This window comes from Eurytemora carolleeae, unplaced genomic scaffold (assembly GCF_000591075.1).
Source record: "Eurytemora carolleeae unplaced genomic scaffold, Eaff_2.0 scaffold314, whole genome shotgun sequence".
Classification (NCBI taxonomy): domain Eukaryota; kingdom Metazoa; phylum Arthropoda; class Copepoda; order Calanoida; family Temoridae; genus Eurytemora; species Eurytemora carolleeae.
The window spans coordinates 192,020-214,737 of NW_019396253.1; the positions used below are offsets into that span (position 1 = coordinate 192,020).

Below are 22,718 nucleotides of genomic sequence, written 5' to 3' on the forward strand. Positions count from 1 at the left end.
AAACCTTATTCTCAAGGGGGGGGGGGTATTGTAAAGTACCTGATGAAGCTGGTTATGAAGAGATGAAACCTTGTTCTCCAGGTAAACCTTCTGATTAAGAACATCCTCAAGTGGGTTCTCCTCGTCCTGGTAATACCGGACTTTGTCCCCAGTAAACTAGAATTTCAAGTTTTTGATTTCTGAATTATTTAGTTTTTTATCTTCCCTTTATTACCTTTATTTGTTATCATTTTATTATCATTGAATAATTTAATATTATTGCCATTGTTTTATTATAACTGTTATTGTTTCATTATTGATGTTTTTCAGCTAATTATCGTTGTTTATTTTTCATTGTTATTGTTTATATTATCATTGTTATTGGCGCGTTATATATTTTTTTCTTCAAATTTTTATTGCTATGGGTTTAACATCAATGATAGTCTTAAATAATTATCATTATTTTTAATTTTAAAATCTTTTATTATTATTTTACAATCTTTTTATTTATTATTAAAACTTTTACCTTTTTACAGAAGGTTGAAACGGTTTCCTTCAGTCTTTTTGGATCCTTAAATAAAAAAATAAAATATATTTTTACATGAATATGAAATTGTTAAATTGTTCCTTGATACAATGTGTGAATAACTCCTTTAACCTGTACAGTGGATCCAAGTATCTGGATCTCCTTGTGTATCTTGATGATCTGGTTCTGCAGGCTCAACAACTTCTTCCTCTCCTGGACCAGCTCAAGGTTCGTGGACACCAGCTTCACCTAGTCAACATATGTCAACATACTAAAATTATATAAATAAACAAGCTTGGGAACCTAGATTTGACTGGAAACTAAACTGTCCCTATAAAAGTCAACAAACTAATTTAAATTTGTAAACCCAGATTAAAACATTTCCGTGGTTCTACAGAGTAAACCAAGTAAACCTAGAAATGGTTTTAATAATAAAACATAAAACATTTCATATCTTGAAGGAAATGTTTGTAAATCTTTCAAAGTCTACCACAAACTTATATTAACTAATCCCTATATCTTTGCAATCCAATGTCGTAGAGCTTTGATATTTCAAACTATGAATTCTGTTAGACCAAAAACTTAATTTGAGGTTGTAAATATATGGAAAATTTGAGTTATTGGCAAAAACTTAGTTACCTTCTCGAGATCTTCTGAGACAAACTTGATCTTTACTTCATTAAAAATTACTGAATCAATTCTGTATTTTATAAAATACCTTGGTATCATTTATCTGTGAACTATTCTCCTGATGATCCTTGACTACGCTGGTCAACTCAGCTTCCATTGCCAGGATCTGAGCTTTCATCTCGTTAATCTTTGAATCCTAAAACAAATACTTAATTGATCTTAGAATCCTTAATTAATTGTTTAGTTGATCTGCGTCCTAATTTAAATGCACTTATTGATCTTATAATCCTAAACAAATACTTGTTGATCTTAGAATTCTAAATTAAATATTTAGTTAATGTTTAAATCCTAACTTAAATATTAAGTTGATCTTAGAATCATAAATCAAATATCTAGTTAATCATGGAATCCAAAATCAAATATTTAGGTGATATTAGAATTCGAAGTTAAATATGTAGTTGATCTTAGAACCCTAAATTAAATATTTGGTCGATCTCAGAACTCTAAATTATATAATCTAGATGATCTTTGAATCCTAAACCATTCAGTTGATCTTTGAATCCTAAATAAAATATTTAGTTGATCTTTAAATCCTAAATCCAATATTTAGTTGATCTTTAAATCATAAATCCAATATTTAGTGGATCTTAGAACCCTAAACAAACATCTAGTTGGTCTTGAATTCTAAATCAAATTTTTCATTGATCTTGGTATGCTAGTGCAAATATTTAGATGATCTTAGAATTCTAAATCAAATGTCAAATGAATATTGAATGCAACACGTTCATAGAACCTTGAGAAGGCCAAAAAAAACAGAATTAGTCTCTCTTCGCTTGCTCAAGTTGACTAGCTGATCATTGCAGTTAAAAACCACTGAAAGATTAGCTTTAAACCCAGCCTTATAGATTTGTGCTTTAATATGTATGTTTGAGGATAGAAACGTCGGACAAGGAAGTTTTTTTTCAATTTACCTTCGGTATAATCTCTTCTTCTAACAACCCAATCTTGTGATTCAGAACGTATTTATATTTCTCCATACTTCGAACCGTACTCTTTAACTCGGAGATATCCTTCTCTTTGCTTAGGATGATATTATCCCGAGATTTGATTTCCTTCTTGAGTTCAAGTTTATCCTTCTCCAGGTTGGATATCTTGGTCTCTAGCCGGGTGAGGTCCTGGGAGAGAGAGGTTAGATTATCCTTCTGTTCTTCCAGGTCCTTCTGGGATACAACCTGCTTCTTCTTCAAGATACCAAGCTCTCCTCGCAACCTTAACAGTTCAAAAGTATATTGATTAAAAACGTTATTTTCAGTGAGTTTTATTCTATTTTGAGAGAATTTTTATCCCGTATTTTTATTCACAATTTCATGATTTTGGATATAAAAAGTTTCTTATTGGTTCCGAGACAGGTTTCCTCTTATATTTCGCACATTTTTATGAAACTTAAATTGAATAAAGGAATTGAGTCTTTGCCACAAACTCAGATTGGCTAACTCTTTTATCTTTGCAACCCTATGTTGTAGACCTTATATATTTCAAACTATGAATTCTATTAGGTACAATAGTCGTAGCTTGAAATAACTAAAAGATCGGACATAAGGTTGCAAAGATATAAGGATAAGAAAATTTGAGTTTGTGAAAAATACTCGGCTTGAAATATCATTTGAGAAAAAAGTTTTGTTTTGATTTTTTTGTTCGGTTTGAATTCAAGTTTTTTAAATATTTTTTTAAAAATTTTAATGAAAACATCTTTTTTCTGTGAATTTCGGAAAATGAATAACAATATTTTTTAGATATTAAACAGCTTGCATACAAAGTTAGCAAGAATTAAAAGCGTTTCTGTAGAAAAAAATATAAATAAATCCGTCATCCTTGATGATTAAAAGGTTTAATGGTATTGTCGGGAATCGGGTATGCCAATTAAGTCACTTGAGAATGCGTTATACAGTACCTTTAAAAATGCTTCTTTATAAATTTTGAAAAGATTAATATACCTGACATTGCTTTCACGCTCTTTCCTCAGCTCGTCCTCATAACGGATTTTCAGCTCAAGTATTTCCTGTAATATTGGAAATATTTTATATGATAAGCGATGCCTGGGTTTCTCTATAGCAGAGACGCGCGATGGTCTAACTTTGTAGTTGGTACCGTTTCAATGTTTATCGAATCCTATTTTAAAGGGCTACTAGAATTACCCAGTAAATTCCTTTAAGGGAATTAATTACTCTGTATCTTTGCAATGTAACCTAATATACCTTAGATATTCTTACTATTAATTATGTTAGATTAAATAATCTAAGTTTGAAATATCCACGGTATACACCATTAAGTTGCATAGACTTTGGGCGTGTGGCAAATTTTCCATTCTAACGGGGTTTGAGATAAATTTAAAAAGTTTTAACCTTGTCAGCATCCTCCTCTGTCTGTTTAAGAACCTCTTCAATAGCTCTGATACTTTCCTCCCCTGCCTTCTCCTTCTCCATCATCTCCTGGTTGTAAGCCTGGATCTTAGCTTCAAACTCCTCCTTGATCTTTCCAACCTTACTCTCTATCGCCTTCTCCAGGTGTTCAATCTTGGTCTTGTTCTTCATCTTCAGAGCCTCCGAGGACTGTTCAAGATCTCCGTACTAAAAATTTGTCAATAAAGAAAGGCATCATGCAGTGCATTAATATTCTTTGACTTTCATAAATGTTCTATTAATTTCAAGTATAGAAGTATAGCCTTTCAGATTCTCCCATTATTGAGAAAAATAACATAATATAATGTTTGTTTCCGTTTATTTTATGTTGTTCTTTTTCACATTGTTTCGCATAGTTTCCTACTAAATTTTCTATTTCATAGCACCCCCCCCCCCCGCTTCAAATAATAAAGAGCGCCATATTGCAAAGTCCAGTCATCCTTAATTTTTCCTATCCTTAAAGGGAGTGTTCGCGAAAAATGAAAAATATGAAAAAATATAAACTATATACAAATGTGGCGAAAGATAATCGATGACTATAGGTTGTAATATCTGAATTAAATTGTTTTTTTTTTACGGTCTAAGTCGTATGTTGCAATTTTCTCAATTTGTATGGGCGCTACGTTCTTCGGTATGAGACGTCTTTAACAATTTTCTCCTTATAGACGCAACAGATAGAAGTAAGATTAGTAGCGATTAAAAGCGCTTTTTATCGCATTAAGCCTATACCCCGTTTCATTTTTCGCGAACACTCCCTTTAACTTCGCTTATTTATTTATACTTACGTAATTGTTATTATGACAGTACACATGCAGTACATTAAGATTTAAAAAACGTAAAACAGTGCAAAATTTTAACAAAGCTCAGAGAGAAGTATTTGGTTTAAAGGTTTAAATCCAGACCTTAACAACACCACCCATCTTTGGACTGATGATGATTATATTTTTATCGAAATATATATCCTGAAGTGACTCTTTGTATTTTTCCAAGTTTGGTTGAGATTGCTCTATACCTGTTTTAACTTTTTGTATTTGGTTTTGTTATGAGGATAAAGATTATTTAATACATATTGGCTAATTTGCTTTACCAGCAGTAGAAGTAAGTAATAAGTATATTAAAAGTCATATATTTAGCAAGATGATAACTTTCCATACTATTTGGTAAAGTGCTTAGTAAAAGTCCCATATTTTAGGCAAGCACCTTTTGATATTCTGTAACAAGCTTATCCTTGTATAGATCCTGAAGATCCAGTAATCTTCTCTCATTCTCTGTTTTCATTTGCTCCATTTGCTGGGAGTTTGTCTTCCTTTGTAATTCTACCTCAGCCTATACAAAGCAGGGGTAAATCTGGGTAAACTGGGGTTCAACAGTGTAATCAATGTTAAATCAAAATAAAAAAATTGAGTCTTTGCCCCAAATTAAAATTTTTGAAAATTGATGGTCCTTTGATATTTAAATTATTTAATCTAACCGAATTAAATATATAAGGTCTTTGATATTGGGTTGCAAAGATATAGAGATTAGAAAATCAGATTTTGTATCAAAAACTCAGCTCCTTTTGGGTAAACGGTGGTAAATTAATTTCCCTACTGTACCTGAAGTCTACTTATAGTTTGAGCCAGCTGTTCTTTTTCTAATCTTGTCTTTTTGTTAATTTCCTTTATCAGATCAGAATTCTGATTATCCTTCAATCTGGGGGGAAATTTAAGAATTAGTAAAACTCATAGGTGGTAAAACATTAACTTTAATCTGACTTGACGGAGAGTTAAGAATTTTCATGTTTTATTTTTCAAACACAAATCTTTTTTGTCTAATGCAGTAACAAAGATTTAATCGCTATGAGGCTATCACTTTCCAGCTGCAGTATTACCCACAAAGATTTAATCGTTATGAGACTATCACTTTCCAGCTGCAGTATTACCCACAAAGATTTAATCGCTATGAGACTATCACTTTCCAGCTGCAGTATTACCCACAAAGGATGAGACTGTAAAGATGACTTGAAACTCTCTAGATGTGACAATCCTAAGATTAGATTTAGTCTATTCAATGATTGGACAAAGAAAGAAAGAAGTTGCCAGGAATCAGGAATATCAGATAATAGACAGTGTAAATTCCGTACAGTCGTCTCTGAACTCTCGACCCTGTATCTGAATCTTTTTATCCTGAATCCTTGGTAAAAGTACAGTGCACCCACCTGAGCTGATATGTACATTCTGTTTTAGACTCGTCAACTTTCTGTTTCAGTTCCTCTATCAGACTATTCTTACTTTCCAGTTCACTTTTAGTTATCAATATCTCACGAGCATAATTGTACTTCAAGGCCTCCTGGTTCTCCTGCAGTACATAAAAAGGGCATTGTATCACTTTCATTTTAGTTTAAAAACACAATTATTTTCAAATAAATACCTCTGGAAGTTTCCAAATGCAGAAGGATCCATCCAGGCTTGCGGAAACAATAATATCGTTGGTGTGAGAAATCTTAAAATATTTTATGGTTAAACATTTTACTGTGAAATAAATCAACCTTTTTAAAAAAACAGATGAACTTTTTAAAAAAAATGGCTCTTGTCCTTTCAAAATTTGAAAACATTGTTTATAAAATTAATAATCATTGCATAAAATTATAAATTAGCGTCAAATCAAAAATCCAGCATTAGGTTAGCATAAATTTTTATCAATTATTTTTTTCTATTTCTTCAGAACTGTAAAATAGGGTTTCAAAAACACAAAATAAACAAAAAACTGAAGAATTTTTTTTTTGATTTTCTTAATTTAGGTATTTTAGGCGTAAAATCCGATGGGCCTGATGAAATATTTTGATAAAACAGATCTGTATTCCCATGCGTTTCATTCATCTTGTAGAATAAATTTTAGAGGTGGTCGTTAACACTTTTTCAAAATCGCTTCCCAGGGCAGTGTAGCTTAAATTACCTTGACAAAGTTTACTTGATCTCCATGCATCTTAAACTCTTTCCATTCCCCAGGAAGACTAAGAATAAATTTTGCCAATTAAATAATGCCTTAGTTATTTTTTTGGTTCATTCTTTATTGACTATTTTGTTGGTTTCTTTTAACTCGCAAGTTAGTTAGTTTATTTGTTAATTATTTCATAAATTCACATGGGGATGGGGGGGGGGGAGGGAGGGCGAATTTATTGAATTGGAGAGGTTACTGAACTACCTACCACCGGTTCAAATCCTAAATCCTGATGAGAAATGACTTACGTTAGTGGATATTTGAAAAAGAGAATAGTTCCTGTTGTAGTCCCAGACACTAAAATATATTATATACAAGTTGACGTCCTATTTTTTAACTCTTATTCAATATCATTTGAGAATAGCAAATTAAGCAAACAATTTTAATCCTTTAACTTAAAAGTGTATGTGGTGGATATCAGGTTCAGTCCATGCACCTATGCGCTATCCAAACCAAGAGTTATAGCCTCTGGTCTATGACTTGTTATATTCTTGTCTCAGATTCAGTTTTGTAAACCTAGTTCAACTACACACTATTCGTTAATTATGATCTTTAGTTGTAAATTATTTATGAATTATTTAAGAAAGATTTTAAGAATTTCTGACCTAGTATTTTTCCATCTGTAGATAGTGATATAGCTGATAGAGTAAAGGTATGAAGATCTAACTCCTGCATTAATCTGGAGTTGGAAATCTGCTTCAGTGTGCTGAACAAATATCTTATAAGAACTCAAACATTGATCTCCATCTTTTGCAGATCTATGGATTAATTTGATTCCTCTTAATATCCCGTGGTGGTCAAACCCTGCAGAGATAACTTTAAAATTAACGATACTCCACACAAAGGGTCCGACTTTAGACTAGATTCTGAAAACCTTAAATACTTATATATGAACCTTCAGTATATTTATATATATACATTACCTTTATAAACCTTCGATATATACGTAAATTGAGCCCCATAAAGACAGAATTTAAGCAATCTTATGTGTGTTGGCTGCTGTTAAAGATATCAAATAGTTTTACTAGGAACCTTGAAAATAAACTGATTAATTGAAATGAATCCATGTACTCAGAAGATTTGCTGTTATTCATGTTCATTGAACTATTGGATATCATATTGAATCTAACAGTCATCTTTCTCTTTAACAGTTTTATGGGTTCTACTAGTTGAATTTTATCTGAACCTAAAGATATGTATTTCTGTTGACTTGAAAAGTCACTATAATAAAATAAAGAGATCTAAAATGGATATTTCTAACATTTATTTAAACAAAAGTGTTTTGAAATATTTGCATTTAAGGCGGAGTTAAAATTGGTTGATTTAGAAATTAACAAAGGAATTAATGATGAATGTTGTGGGTACTTCATGGGAGTGATGTAGATCTTCATGTTGGTGAAGCAGATCAACAGGATCTTGAACAACAGGACTTATCCAACCTAGTAGGCAGAGATCGCGGCTTGTCATGCTGGCTATGAGCGATTATGTTGTCTCTGGAATGCATGATGAACTGGGAACCCTTCGGGTAAGAGCGTCTGCTGCTATCTGAGTATCTGCGTCATCATCATAAAGGAGTCAAGAGGCTCCCTGTGTCGGAGCTGTTACTAGTTCAACTGTCCTAACATGACTGAATACCGGGAGGGAACTGGGATGAGCGGAGATTCGACATGTGGGCACTACATGAGGAGGAAATGGATTTGAGTACACATACATCTAGAGAAAAGGCTGGGGCATTTGAGTCGGAAAAATCGTCTTCCTTATATTTCGAATTAATTTTAACAATTTCCTATATGAGCCTATAATATTAGAAATATATCAATTGAGATAATTAAAAATTACAAAAACGTTAGCGATAATTCTATTCAAAATGTAGATCAAAGACGACAATCCTTCCACCGTTTTCTTGTTTGTTCTATATTACCTATCTGACCCTACAGCTAGAGTATCAGTTCCCTCTGGAGAAACTGTAAGACTAGTAAAGGAACATGATTTCACAACAACTTCATGAATTCTTTCACCTAAACATAAATTCAAATAATCTTTAAGGGACTGGAGCGTAATTCCATGTCACCTTCCAAGAAAAGATGGCAATGCCCGAATTACAACAGTTCTTGAAACCTTAATCTGATCAAAAATGTGGAAAATAACGTCGTTCTTCCAAATAGAAACGTATTTGTTACTGATAATTTCTCCATTGTTTCTTATGGGCAAGAAATGCCAAAGTCGCTCTTGCAGAGAAACCACAAAGGAAAATAAACAGTTTAAAAGAACAAAATCATGGAAATCTTTTATACTTGATCAGACAAAGCTTTTCGGGGTACCATTGTAAATCGGACATTTCTATCTTTGCATGAAAGGTCAGTTAAAATTACGAATACAGTCCCTGTAATCAAAACTTCATCTGTCATTAAAGGCTGGACCTGTACAAGAAAAAGATACTAACGATATTAACTGCTCCGGACTGTAGAGTGTATGGAATGTATTCTGTCCTTTTCCTTACATTCATGGCTCTCTAGATCCTACATATAAGCCATTGTTTCATTGTTTCCTACTTTGTCAAATCATTTTTAAAAAGTTCACAAGAAAATTTTTCAGTATTTAATTAACCCTGAGAAAGATATTTTGGTCGAGGTTATAGTCTCATTCTTAGTTGGTAACCTTTATACAATACAGGGTTATCTACAGAGGGTTAGACAGATGACTTAAATCTCTACAAACTTAACAATCCCAGGTATGGATTGAGTATTCTTTAAATGGTTTATTAGATGATTTGGTAAAGAAAGTCTGACGTTTATAGTTGCTGAGAATCATGAATTTAAGGAAACAGACAGAATGAAGTCCGTACAGTCGGCTCTGAAGTCTTAATTCTCATCCTTTGTGGTTAACCCTGTACCTGATGCTACATTCCAATCATATAAAGACCCGTTAGCTGCACAGGAAACTATCTTGAGATCATCTTGAGCCCAGGACATGCTGGTCACCTCTCCTTGGTGACCTTAACGCCCAGACGTCATTTATCAAAACTCAACTTAAAATTGCCTTTTATGTAATGATGTCTAATTTTTTTTATGGTTTGGATTTTTTCGAAAATCTACTTTGTAATAAAATTACGTTCCTTTGAGAATGTGAACTTGTTTCAGCTTTATGGTGTTGTAAATATAAATTGTATCCTGATTTATCAATATTTTCAACAATTTATTATAAAAAGTATTTCAAAAAGAAAAAAAAGAAATTTGTATTTTAAATGTTTTTTTCTTCTGCTAAATCATATTCCTTGATTGCCAGCGCTATCAAATGTCCACCATTACTGAACTGTACAACCTGGCAGTCACGTAGGAGGATTTCTTCAAACAGACGCATGTCGTCTTCAATAAAAAAACAAGTAAATTCTGAGTTAAGTGATTTGGACCCAAACCCTCCTAAGTTGGCAACCTCACGGGAATATCTATGTTTTAACCTGGAATAGTATAATCTCATGAGGTTCCCAATAAATATGAGGATAGGTCCACAAAGACCTTAGTAATACTGAACTAAAATGTAAACTTTTAGTTTAAAAAAAGTAATTTTTTTAATGTTTTAAAATCAAACTATCTTACCTATCAGAATATTGAAGAATTTTATTTTATCCGAAAACCCGGCAACAAAAAATAAACCGTCTGGATGAATTGAGATGCAATTTATCAGTCCACTTGAGGATATTGGGTTTTTCATGATTCAGAAAGCTTTGTGAAACATGTAAAAATTAAAATTAAAAATAGATAAAATATTTTTTGTGAAATAAACACAATTTTCCTGAATCTTTTGCCCAATTCTAGCTTCAATGTATTGAAGTTCCAGATTCTAGAGAAATATTAAAAAAATTAGAATTTATCTTCTTTTTAACTATTAACAAATAAATTATTAATACCATTTTAATTATTATTATTACTAGGCTTGTGATATTTTTTTCTGTGAACACTATGAAACTCTAAAAATTAATTTCCTGTTTTCTGACACTTAGTTTTAGCTTTTGGCGCAAATTATATAATGTTTTGCGAAAGTGTGTCTTGATTTGAATAAAAAATTTTCTAAATTTTTGGATTGTTACAAAATTTGTTTTTATTATTACTTTTCTTATCAATATAACTTATTATTACTCATCAATATAATTTGTATATATTATTGCTATCATTATTATTATTGTCCTTATTATTATCGTTATAATCATAATTATTATTATTCGAATTATTGTTATCATTATTATTATCTTTATCATTATAACTATTTTTATACCTGATAGTATTATCTTTACTGCATGTGAGGATCAAAGGTTTCCTGTGACATATATCAAGACCAAGAATAGAACTGCTGTGAAACGGATACAAGAAGACAGAAAACAGGTTCTGCTTAGCAGACTTCTCCTGTAATATATCTGCTAGAATAGAAGGTTCTGCTTGGCAGAATTCTCCTGTAATATATCTGCTAAAATAGAAGGTTCTGCTTAGCAGAATTCTCCTGTAATATATCTGCTAGAATTGAAGGTTCTGCTTAGCAGATATGACCATTAAAAGATTCAAATATGTCTGCATATTGTACAAACTACTTCATGGTGTATGTAAGATGAAATTCCAACCTTTGGTTTGATATTGAAGGAATAGATGAGAAGGTCCGAGGACAGAGCTATCAATAAATCCTCCTTCGGGTTCATAGTCAACCTCTTTAAATATATATTATGAACTTAATGTCTATAAGCCAACCTCTTTAATTAGATTTGATGAACTTCATGTTCATAGCCAACCTCTTTAAATAGATTTCATGAACTTCATGTTCATAGTTGATTTTTATTTGTCTGTCCATATGCCTGTTCGTCCATCTGTAATCTGTATGTTTGTTCTTCTGTCTGTCCGTCCATTTATCCATCTGTCCATCTATCTGTTGTCCATCTACCTGTCTGTCTATATACCTGTCTGTCCATCTACCTGTCTGTTCATCAATATGTCTGTTCATCTATCTGTCTGTTCATCTATCTGTCTGTCTATCTATCTGTCTGTTTATCTATCTGTCTGTTCATCTATCTGTCTGTTTACCTATCTGTCTGTTTATCTATCTGTCTGTTCATCTATCTGTCTGTTCATCTATCTATCTATCCATATAATTAACGTAAACACCTGAATTCTTGTATTCCTGACGCTCCTTGTATCAACACTGTCCTCGTTTAGAATAGATTTTGGTAAACTTATCTTCTTCATCATCTTAAACTGAATCTCGTCGTTAGCGAGGACCTCTTGCTCAAACAGGAAGACGCAGTCCTTCCCGTGGGAGCAGGCGAACCCCTTCGAGTAGGCCAGGAGGAACCCGATCTCATGGAGGCCATCTTTCTCCTGATTTTCATGTAATTATTAAAAGGACCGTAGACCTAATTTCGAGATACACTCCATTTAGAGAGTTGTATGATTTACATTTACAATGATACCCTTTAAACCATTGCATGATCAAGGTTGATTATAGATGTCCTTATTTTTCTAGCTTTAAGGCTTGATGAGTGCCTGTGTGAATCACTTTAAGTGAAATTATATATTTTTTAAACATTAAAGCTTGTTTAATTCTTATCTTAAAGTTACAGATTATCAGTTGAATCCAAATATTAATGCAACCGTAATGGATGTTTCATAAATAAAGGATTGATGAAAAAAGACTTGCATGAATATGTTACAAACATATAATTTCCAAATTATCGAACAATCCCTTTAAATTAATAAAATCTACCTGAGATGGGTTATCTAGAAGATCTGTGATACTACAACTCATCTAAATACAAAGAGAATAGAATATATATTAGAGGGGAATTTAGGGAATCTCTCGGTATGAATTTTTTCAGTCCTTTTCAGCCTGAAAGGGAGTTCAAAGTGTACAAATCATGTAAATGTTCACAAATTATATGCAGTAGAGTACATTAATACAGTATGTTCCCTAGACTATCCATTTCAACTTCGAATTTTATAAAGCTGTTAAATAAACTTTATAATGAATTAGGTGAATAAAAAAAGTCATTTGATTTACAGTTTTAACGGAAAATCATCGTTTTTAAAGTGAAAGGCATAGAGTCCATGTGAAATGATCATTGGTCAAACTAGCCTATTTCATAATTTGGTTTTCTTTTAATATTAATTTTAGATTTTCTATAAAATGATATTCCAGGGCCCAAAAGGTTATATAGCATAAATATGTGAAGTACACCTGCAGTATGAAAACAGTACAACAAAATGGCCGTTTTACACTTTTTTCTAGTAAATTCCCCTCTAATATATATTCTATTCTCTTTGTCTAAATATAAACACTTTAGACTTGAAAATTGAATTACTAATTATTGTAACAAAATTCATGTTTTGGATTACATTTAACACCAAGCAAGCGTATCCTCACACTCATCTTTAATCGTTGTCAGATCAATTAATAGACCTTTAAAAATGCAAATTCGATCTTTAATTCATCATTTGTAAATAGTTTCAGGTCGTCATTAAAGTCTCATCTTTGTAGGTAACCCTGTATATTTGTTCACCTTAAGATCAGCGTCTTCAAATAGTATAATTCTTGAATTTTCTGCCGCTACAAGAACATGCCTTAACAAGGATTCTTAATTTTATTCTCGGTGACCCCACACTTGAAGGATTGACTTATGGATTTACTATCCCCTTAAATATTTATCTGAGAAAATGTGGTAAAAAGACATTGGTTTATCTACAGAGTCAAAAAAAAAGTGTGATTTGCGGTGCCTGGTGCAAAATTGTACCTTTTTTGTGCAACTCTCCTGCATTGTGTTTTTTCAATATTTTTTGAAAATTTGTAATCTTTTTTTTGGTACTTCAATGGCCCAAAAGAAAATTCGCGAACCTTTTTTTCTTTCAAAATCAAAAGTTCAGAAAAGCAAAAATGTGTATATATATATTATATCTATCGAAATCTAAAATATTTTAAAGATTAAATCAAAGAATCACAAAAAATTCGCAAAATTCAAATTCTCAATTTTTAATTCTGGTCTAATTTTTAATAAAAAGTTATTTCAATTCTCTAGTTCCTTTCTTCTTAGTATATTCTAAAGTATTAAAACAACGCTGTTCAGTCGAAACCATTGAAAAATAATTTTGCCGTGAAAATTATACCAGAACTGAAAATTGCGAATTTGCTAATTACAATTTTGGAAATTTTCTGAGATTCTGTGATTCAATCTTTTTAAAATTTTAGATTTCGATAGAAACAATTTATATACACATTTTTTGCTTTTCTGAACTTTTGATTTTGAAAGAAAAAAGGTTCGCGAATTTTTTTTGGGCCGTTAAAGTACCAAAATAAATTACAAATTTTCAAAAAATATTGAAAAAACACCATACAGGAGAGTTGCACAAAAAAAGTACAATTTTTCACCAAGCGCCACAAATCACATTTTTTTTGACTAACCCTGTATACTTCCAAACACTTCCACACATTTTCTTGCTCGTTTGCGTCTGTAGAATTTATGAGAAGTTAATTTCATAACGTTCTCCAAGAAAAAAGTTCAGTTACAGAATCATTAATTGTGAATCGCTTAATTTAATCTTTAAAAATCCACCCAATGAAAATATTAAAGGAGAAACCGGGGAGATTCTGTTAAAAAAGAATATAAAAAAATAATCACAAACAAGGAAAGGGAACGAAAAAACGATACTTTTCATCTTACAAAATAAATTTTTTTGTGTGAAAACCTAAAGTAAATAAAAATTTAAAAATGTTTTCATAAATTTAATTTTCTCTTTATTGCCCAAATAAGCGCGTATTAACTCGCAAAAATTAAAAAAACTAAATAATCTAAAAATAAACGTTTTTCACAACATCATCTAAAGATATTGCTCAAATATTTAAAAAATGCAATAAATGTACAATATTTGTTTTTAACTTTTAACTTTTATCTCTTAGTTTTACCTTTGTACACAGTTTGGAACACTGGTTACAATATTTAAGTTTTTAATAACGCACGGAATATTTCAAAAGAACATGAACTTTTTACATTTTGAAAAGAAAAATTTGCAGTGGTTAAAATAATTTTTTTTCTTACATTTATTATGGAAATGTTAAACCTAAGATAGATATAATTACTTTGCTCAATAATGATTTTTAGTACGACTAGCACATTAACCAAATATACAAACATTCTTTTCAAGTTTCAAGTGATACTCCATTTTAAAAGTGGTATAGCTTGAAAAATATTTAATTTCGACATTTTCCTTCAATTCCTACAATTAAAAATATTCAAAGTATTTTCTAATCTCTATATTTTTGCACCCAATCTCGAAGACTTTAAATATTTCGAACTTATAAATTCTGTTACATCTAAATTTAAAATATAAAAGGTTTCAAAGATACATTACAATATATATTTGAAAATACGAGTTTCTGTAACAGTGAACATGATATAGTTGTACCTGGGAGAGAGCCAGGTATGTACGGTACAGTTGTATGAGTCCCCCTTGGCAAATCCGAATGACTTTAGTGTCCCCTCCACCAACCTACAGAACCGTAATATCTGCTTTCCTGTCATCAAGGGGTTTACAGGACAGAGTTAAAACAATTCCGGATACAATTTTAATCTTATTCTCATATTATTTTATAGATTACATCGCTACTCATATTATTTTATAGATTACATCGTTTCTCATATTATTTTATAGATTACATCGCTTCTCATATTATTTTATAGATTACATTGCAGACTAAAAGAATGATTGAGGGCTATATAGGTGACATTCTTGGGGGGCCAAGATTTATCGGCTAATCGCGTCGGAGGAGAAAATTTCGAAAATAATAATATTTTCCTTCAGCGAAATTTAGGAGTTTAACTTCGTCATATATTAAACCCTTTCCTGTTATACAGATCACGTCATGATCCTTTGGATGAAAACTAAACAGGGGGCAATATTATTCTAGAAAACTTTCCAGGGCCAATATTGTCTTAGAAAACATTCTAGGGGCCAATATTTTTAAAGAAAACTTTCCAGGGCCAATAAAGTCTTAGAAAGCATTCTAGGGGCAATATTCTTTGAGAAAATATTTCAGGGGCCAATATTCTTTTAGAAAACATTCCAGGGGCAATATTATTCTAGAAAACATTCCAGTGGGCAATATTATTCCAAGAAAGTTTCCAGGGGGCAATATTTTTAAAAGAAAACATTCCAGGTGGCAATATTATTTTAGAAAACATTCCAGGGGGCAATATTATTCTAGAAAACATTCCAGGGGGTAATATTATTCTAGAAAACATTCCAGGGAGCAATATTATTCTAGAAAACTTTCCAGTGGTCAATATTATTTTAGAAAATATTATCACATTATTTTAGACAACCATGATTAGATACAATATTGTTCTAGAAAACTGAACACGGGGCAATATTATTCCAGAAAAGTTTCCAGGGGGCAATATTTTCTAGAAAATTGTGAACTTGATCATTTTAGATAAAAGCGAAGGGGCGATATTATTATATGAAAACTGTGCAAAGGAGCATTTTAATTCAGATAAATGAACATGGGGTAACAATATTCTTGAAAAATTGAAGAATCCATTATAAAAAGAAAAAAACAATTGATTTTAAAAAGAACTATTGCCTCCCCTGACACTTATTACTGTGCCTGTAGAGTGCTGCTGGGTATTTAGAGATGTTATAATTTTTCCCTGAAAGAGCAAAATTATGTTGGAAAAAAAATAATCTAAAAACAGAGACAGGGTTACACACATAGGATGAGACTAGCTTTATAAACGACTGTATATGGAACTTTTTCATATGTTTTTTTCTTTCTGATATTAATACGACCCAACATGGCAGAACACTTATTTCTTTCTTTGTAAACTCATTAAATTTTACGTTAATTAAGACATTGTTTAAAGACAAAAACCAGACCTAGCATTTTTGTCGTTGTTTTTTAAAAGAATTTTAGGACGTCATATTAAGACTCGTTCTTTGTGGGTAGCCTTGTATTATTTAAATATTTGAACCTTCTCCCAGAAGAAATAAACCAGCTTGAAGTCTGGTGATCCTCCTTGTGCTAACAGATACTTGGAGTCATGTGAGAACGCAATAGAAACAACCTACGTATATTTATGTATATTTAGAGAATCAAGATTTATACGTAGTTCTTTTAGCAACACCTACAGTGTTTAACTGTTGCTTTTTAAGTAGCCAGTTTTTCGTAATTATAAAACTCCAATTTTTGCAGATTTTTCTGCAAACATTTACCGATTTCGTGTGTGTACACTGTTAGAAATGCCATTTTGCAAATTTTCAATATGATTATATTTCAGGCCAATATAACCAGTATATAGAAGACATTCATTGATATATCGTTTAAAATTTGATGTTTTCTGGTCAGAATGATTTCACTTGAATTAGTCTAAATAATAATTGATATAAGTAAAATTAGAATCACATCAAATTTTTTTCCCCGGAAAATAGATTAAGCAGAATTCTACTTGCATCAATAAAGACGATTTGTTAATTCAAACAGAATTCTGATTGATATCAACAAAGCGCGTGCGTAAAATTCCCAGTGGCAGTTTGGATTTTCCAGTTTAATCAAAACATGGCGCGAAGACGGACAGCTTACCACTTATTTTAAAACGAAATCAAAGTTATAGTCTAAAAATAACTTTTAAACATTTGATTGTGAATGCATATAATTCGTAAATACTAAAGGTTGGAAATTTCAAGAATTGTTTACGTCTGGAGTGGCAAATTCAACCTTTAAATTATAAATATCTTAAGAAGGTCTTTTAGTCCGAGATCTCGACATGCATGAATTAATTAAATAATTACTTCTATTCCATAATTGGGTCTGTCCTAGTGAACGATTTTTGGACCCCCGCCCCCCCCCCTCCTATCAATTTTGTACATGACGAAGTTAGTAAATTAGTATTTATTTATTATTATTTAGGGTTAGGTTAGGTTAAGACACTTTCTGGGCCGATTGCTGCGGCTAGGATATGCTGGGGACCGAGCGCTGCGGCCACGGGTTAGGTTAGTTAAGACACTTTCTGGGCCGAGCGCTGCGGCTAGGATGGGCTAGGGGGCCGAGCGCTGCGGCCACATGGTCAATTATATCCATGTCTAGCATATAAGATACAACTATGTTAAATATCATAGATAATTTCATGGATTAATATTGTTGACAATGACAAATCTTATAAAGAGCTGAAATTTTTTTTTTTAAATTCAATATCTCGATTTATGAAACCAAAAGAAAAAAACTTGCACCTACAATATATTATTATTTATCGTGTCAAATAATATTTTTTGGTAATTTCATGAGAGCGATATTTGGACGCCCCTCTGGGCCCCCCCCCCTCCTATCAATTTTGTACATGGATATTAAATGTAAGAAATGTGGGCGCAGCACTCGGCCCAGTAAGTGTCTTAACTTAACCTAACCAGTGGCCGCAGCGCTCGGCTTCCAAGCCGCGACGCTCGGCTCAGAAAGTGTCTTAACCTAACCTAACCCGAAATAAATAATAATTTAATTGAAAATTGTTGAAAAAGTGGTCATGTACAAAATTGATAAAGGGGGGGGGGCCAAAAATCGTTCTCCAGGACAGACCCTATTCTTCCGTACTATTGTTATGGTGCGCTACAAGTCTTTTTGGTAATTTCTTAGAAAACGATTTTTGGGCCCCCCCCCCCCTCCTATCAATAGTGTACATTGTTATCATTCGTCATGTGGCCGCAGCGCCCGGCCCCCTAGCCTGTCCTAGCCTTGGCGCTCGGCCCCCTAGCCTGTCCTAGCCTTGGCGCTCAGCCCCCTAGCCTGTCCTAGCCGCAGCACTCGACCCAGAAATTGTCTTAAATTTAACCTAACCCTAAATTGAAAAATAATAATCATGTACAAGTATACTGCACAAAATTGATAGGAAGGGGGAGGGGGGGTCCAAAAATTGTTCTCTAGGACTTAAAAGTGTAATTTTTGCCATTATTTCTATTTTTACTTCAGAAAATATGGACATCGATGGTTTTGAAATTTGAGTTCTGATTAGTCTCCATGATGGTGGGCTGGCCTGGTGGACAGAGGATCAAGTATTACAAGAACGCACTGCTGTAAGCATATTTATTTATATGCATTGTTATTTGTCAACAAATGTTTACCTCTAATTTTGAAAGAACACAATTTTTAGTGGAAAAGGGTGTCGTTCAGGAAAAAACGAAAGATTGAGGAACAAAATGGATCGTTCGGAGAGAAGAAAAAAAACTATCGTTTTTTACTGAATGAACAAATTTTCCACAAGATTTTGAAAGAAAAAAACTGTTGATTTTTTTGTAAACAAACAAAAATAGATGGAAAATGAACCATAAAATTGTAAAAAAAAACGTACAAAATCGGTTAATTATGAATGATGAACCAAAAAAATGAAACAAAGTCTAACTTTACTTTCTTCAGATTTTATGTTATTTTATTTAAAGGGATNCAAAGGGATAGACTGGATATGTAATGTAGTTAATCTGAGTATGCAGTTGTGGACAAATGCTTTACGATTCATTTAAGATATGTAAAACTTTTCCACGATGTAAATTTCTGAGTTTGAGTGCATAGTCGACGTTCAAAATCATGAATTTGGGTGGGTACATTTTCAGAACCGATTTTTTAAAAATAATTAAATAACGACGACGAAAAAAATAGTATAAATTATACAGTAAACTAATTAGATGTTTAGGAACATATTTCTCAAAAGTAATTTGTCAATAAATCAAAGCTAGAATCAATTATTTCGTTTTCATCATTAAATTGAATTTCTTATTTTCTATGAATTTATTGGTAGATTTATCTACAAATTTTTCAAATGTCGTTTTTTCCAAAAAAAAATCCAGAAAATCTACAGAAAATCTTTATGAAAAATGAAAGACTAGAATAATGAGAAAATAGAAACTAATAATTGAACAAGATTACTTATTTTTGATGAAAAGATTAATTTTTATTTTCTCAACCTGTTCCTAAACAACTAATTTGTTTGCTTTAGAATTTTGTTAACATTTTTTGTCGTTGTTATTTAATAATTAAAAAAAAAAAAATTCTGAAAATGTATCCACCCAAAAGTACGATTTTGAACGTCGACTTTGTGCTCAAAATCAGGATTTACAGATCTTTAAAAAGTTTAATATGTTTAGAATGAATCTTAAAAAATTTGTCCACAACACTGCACACTCAGTTCAACTACCTTACATATCTGGTCTGTCCCTTTAATTGTTCAATTTTATTTTAGGTTTACATGGGTTGCTTGGAGTGTAGAGTGCTTTTTTGTGATATTTCTGGAACCTGGAAGCTCGAGGTTACCAGAAAAATCGGTCTTGACCATGTGCGGCCTGGTTACCAGGTTTTTGGATGTGACAGAGTGGTGATGGAGGTTGGGGAGGTAAAGATCTTGGGACATGGGGATCTCATATTCCCAGGATCTCTGGAGGACACTTACAGGATTGACATGAATCCCCCTCTGACCCGTATAAAACCTAAAAGTAACTCTAGAGTTGAGAGGAATTTTCTCTTCAACCCTACTGTGTAATCTTACTTTGAGTAGTTTTACTTGTGAATAGTGTAAATTTTACGAAAATATAATGCATTTACATTACTAAAGTAGTGATTTCTGTTTGTCTGTTTGTTGGAATGTCCAATCATAACTTTTGGATCCTCTGACCGATTTGCCCCAATAAATATTTGGTGTAACCAAGGGAATGTTCTAAATTCTAAATTCTAAAACCATCTCTAACCTTTTCAACCCTTTCATTTAGGTTTTCCTAACCTTCTCCAACCTTTCCTTTTGGCTATCTTACCTTCTCCAACCTTTCATTTAGCTATCTTACCTTCTCCATCCTTTCATTTAGCTATCTTACCTTCTTAAATCTTTCATTTAGCTATCTTACCTTCTCCAACCTTTCATTTAGCTATCTTACCTTCTCTAACCTTTCATTTAGCTATCTTACCTTCTCCAACCTTGCATTTAGCTATCTTACCTTCTCCAATCTTTCATTTAGCTATCTTACCTTCTCCAATATTTCTTTAGCTCTTATAATTTTTGTTATGTTTCAGATGAAATATGTTTGTGAATCAACTTTATGTAAGTTTGAAACTGCGAGCCATTTTTTATACATAAATCATCTTGGTTTATACCATGGAAAAGGACTGTGTAACTTTGAAAATGAGTGTAAACACTATTTTCAAAATATAAACACTCTAAAAAAACATGTAAAAACTCACAGATCAAGTATTAAAAAATACAAAAACTTTGTAGTTAAATGTAATATATGTGAGGTTGTGACCTTAAGTATACAGAGCTTGATCAAACACATAAAAATTCATGCTAATCAAAAAAAATACTGTTTGTTCATGAATTGTCAGTATGGACCCTATTTTCTATTTGACTCATGGAGTAAGCATATTAGATCCCATATCAACTTCAAATATGATTATGCCAACCTTAAACCTGGGTATCAGCTGTTAGATATTCCCTATCAGGAGAATCAGGAAGTAGAGAAAGATGTAGATGAAGATGTAGAATACAATGCCAGGGATGATGATGTTGGTATTGCTGAGAATTCTGATGAACCATCAAAATCATTTCGGTAGAAATTTTATGACTTATCATCTATAAAGAAACTTATCTATACAAATAAATTTTTCTTCAGCCCATTAAACAGATAAAAAATTTGTCTTAGTTAGTTGCTCTTGCCCTATAATTGCTCCCTTTAATGTTCATTTTTTCATTTTTTCCATTTGTCAATTTACAGGAGGGGGAATAATTCTTAAAATTATACACCCTTCTAATATATATTTTTAGGACAGCTGTAGTGGCCAATTTATTGGGTCAAGTGACAAAATCTTATGTTCCTTTGAAAACAGTATTTGAAACCAAGGCACTAAATATATTTAAAATCAAGAAAACCTAACTTGGCCGTTGTAAAAAGTAGAATTCTAAAAATAATCATAAATTTGTGAGTAGTCTTTGAATAAAGTCAACATTCCCTTGACACAGATTTAACAAAAAAAAGTTTCTCTTCTCTAGAACGAATTTATTCCATTTTTAAAAATTAATAATGTTTTCAGTCTTGAGAGAATCAGAATTTTTGTTATTTCAAATATGTTATTCTGATTTAGAACAGATACAAAACTATTTTTGAGGAGAGCCTGGAAAATGTAAAAAAAAGGTTTTGGAAAGTGTTCCCACTGAGCTGAAAGATGAGATTGCTGAACATTTTTCCTGTCCTCTTATGGACAGTTTGAATGCCATTAACACAGAGAATGATATTGTGCGCTCTTTAAAAGAGATGAATCATGTTCCACCCAAGCTCATTAAACTTGATATTGATGGGGTAGTGTCCAAGACTGGAGATACAGAACTGTACTATGTTCCCATTGCGGAGAGTATAAAACAAATTTTAAGTGTTCCAACTTTTGCTGCATCAAGAATGCTTGACAAGCATCCAGGTCCCAGGATACTCTATTATGCTAGAGATGGGTCAATTGGTCAATCTGGGCATTTGCTGGTAAAGATTTAGTTTAGTTGGACAAATTTAATTTTCAAGAAAAATTTTTTTCCTAATATTTTAGGTGTCTTTTTTATGGGACTAAATGAATTTATCTGAACTTGGAAAAATACGTGATTTATAGTGGAAAATTCGTAAAAACATGTCTGCATTCTGCAAGCATATTTACTGTGCCACATGTTATTTAGGTTTTTAGAATTTTTTAAGTTGAATTAAGTGATTTATATTTCTAATAAGAAAACTGTACTAAGTTTACATATCGAATATTGGGCAAAAAATGAAAATGAAATGTTTTCATTTAAAAAAAAAGTAGCTGATAAAGGAATGTTTTAATAGATATGATAATTTAGGATACCCTACATATGCTTGTATACTCAGACGAAGTTGAGGTCGCTAATGCTCTAGGTTAGACAATGCCTTTGAAACATATTTGGACTGATTTTAAGAACATGAACACTAACTATTAAATAAGAAGTTTAAGCCTGTGATGTGGGGGGGGGGGGCTTGTCATGCCAAGATATGGATTTTTGGGCAAAGATATGTTTTGATTTGGACAATTTTTTAAAAGTTTGTCTCTACAGAACTGTGTAGTTTCGTCAGTTTTCTTTTTTGACACAACAA

The 22,718-nt window shown here is 32.0% G+C and overlaps 2 protein-coding genes across 2 annotated transcripts in view; both read right to left on the reverse strand.

The window, feature by feature from the left end:
- Window positions 1-9,562, reverse strand: part of LOC111699414 (cilia- and flagella-associated protein 57) — a 10,105-nt gene extending 543 nt beyond the window's left edge. The window contains exons 1-16 of the mRNA XM_023470089.1: window positions 9,467-9,562; window positions 8,495-8,591; window positions 7,179-7,279; window positions 6,822-6,870; window positions 6,529-6,586; window positions 6,004-6,075; window positions 5,792-5,931; window positions 5,190-5,286; window positions 4,795-4,920; window positions 3,538-3,762; window positions 3,130-3,194; window positions 2,107-2,404; window positions 1,224-1,331; window positions 638-754; window positions 506-550; window positions 40-156 (exon numbers count right to left, since the gene is read on the reverse strand). Of these exons, the coding sequence (XP_023325857.1) occupies window positions 40-156; window positions 506-550; window positions 638-754; window positions 1,224-1,331; window positions 2,107-2,404; window positions 3,130-3,194; window positions 3,538-3,762; window positions 4,795-4,920; window positions 5,190-5,286; window positions 5,792-5,931; window positions 6,004-6,075; window positions 6,529-6,586; window positions 6,822-6,870; window positions 7,179-7,279; window positions 8,495-8,591; window positions 9,467-9,545 (1,794 nt within the window). The 5' untranslated portion in view covers window positions 9,546-9,562. The remainder of the gene's footprint in view (window positions 1-39; window positions 157-505; window positions 551-637; window positions 755-1,223; window positions 1,332-2,106; window positions 2,405-3,129; window positions 3,195-3,537; window positions 3,763-4,794; window positions 4,921-5,189; window positions 5,287-5,791; window positions 5,932-6,003; window positions 6,076-6,528; window positions 6,587-6,821; window positions 6,871-7,178; window positions 7,280-8,494; window positions 8,592-9,466) is intronic.
- Window positions 9,563-10,280: 718 nt separating this feature from the next.
- Window positions 10,281-15,480, reverse strand: LOC111699415 (cilia- and flagella-associated protein 57). Its single transcript, XM_023470090.1, has 9 exons — window positions 15,447-15,480; window positions 15,009-15,117; window positions 13,112-13,172; window positions 12,319-12,360; window positions 11,721-11,933; window positions 11,186-11,269; window positions 10,846-10,973; window positions 10,359-10,413; window positions 10,281-10,295 (listed from the first exon to the last, which is right to left on the reverse strand). The coding sequence occupies exons 4-9, from the start codon at window positions 12,358-12,360 to the stop codon at window positions 10,281-10,283; spliced, it is 537 nt and encodes a 178-aa protein (XP_023325858.1). The 5' UTR covers window positions 13,112-13,172; window positions 15,009-15,117; window positions 15,447-15,480.
- Between the last annotated feature and the right edge of the window lie 7,238 nt (window positions 15,481-22,718).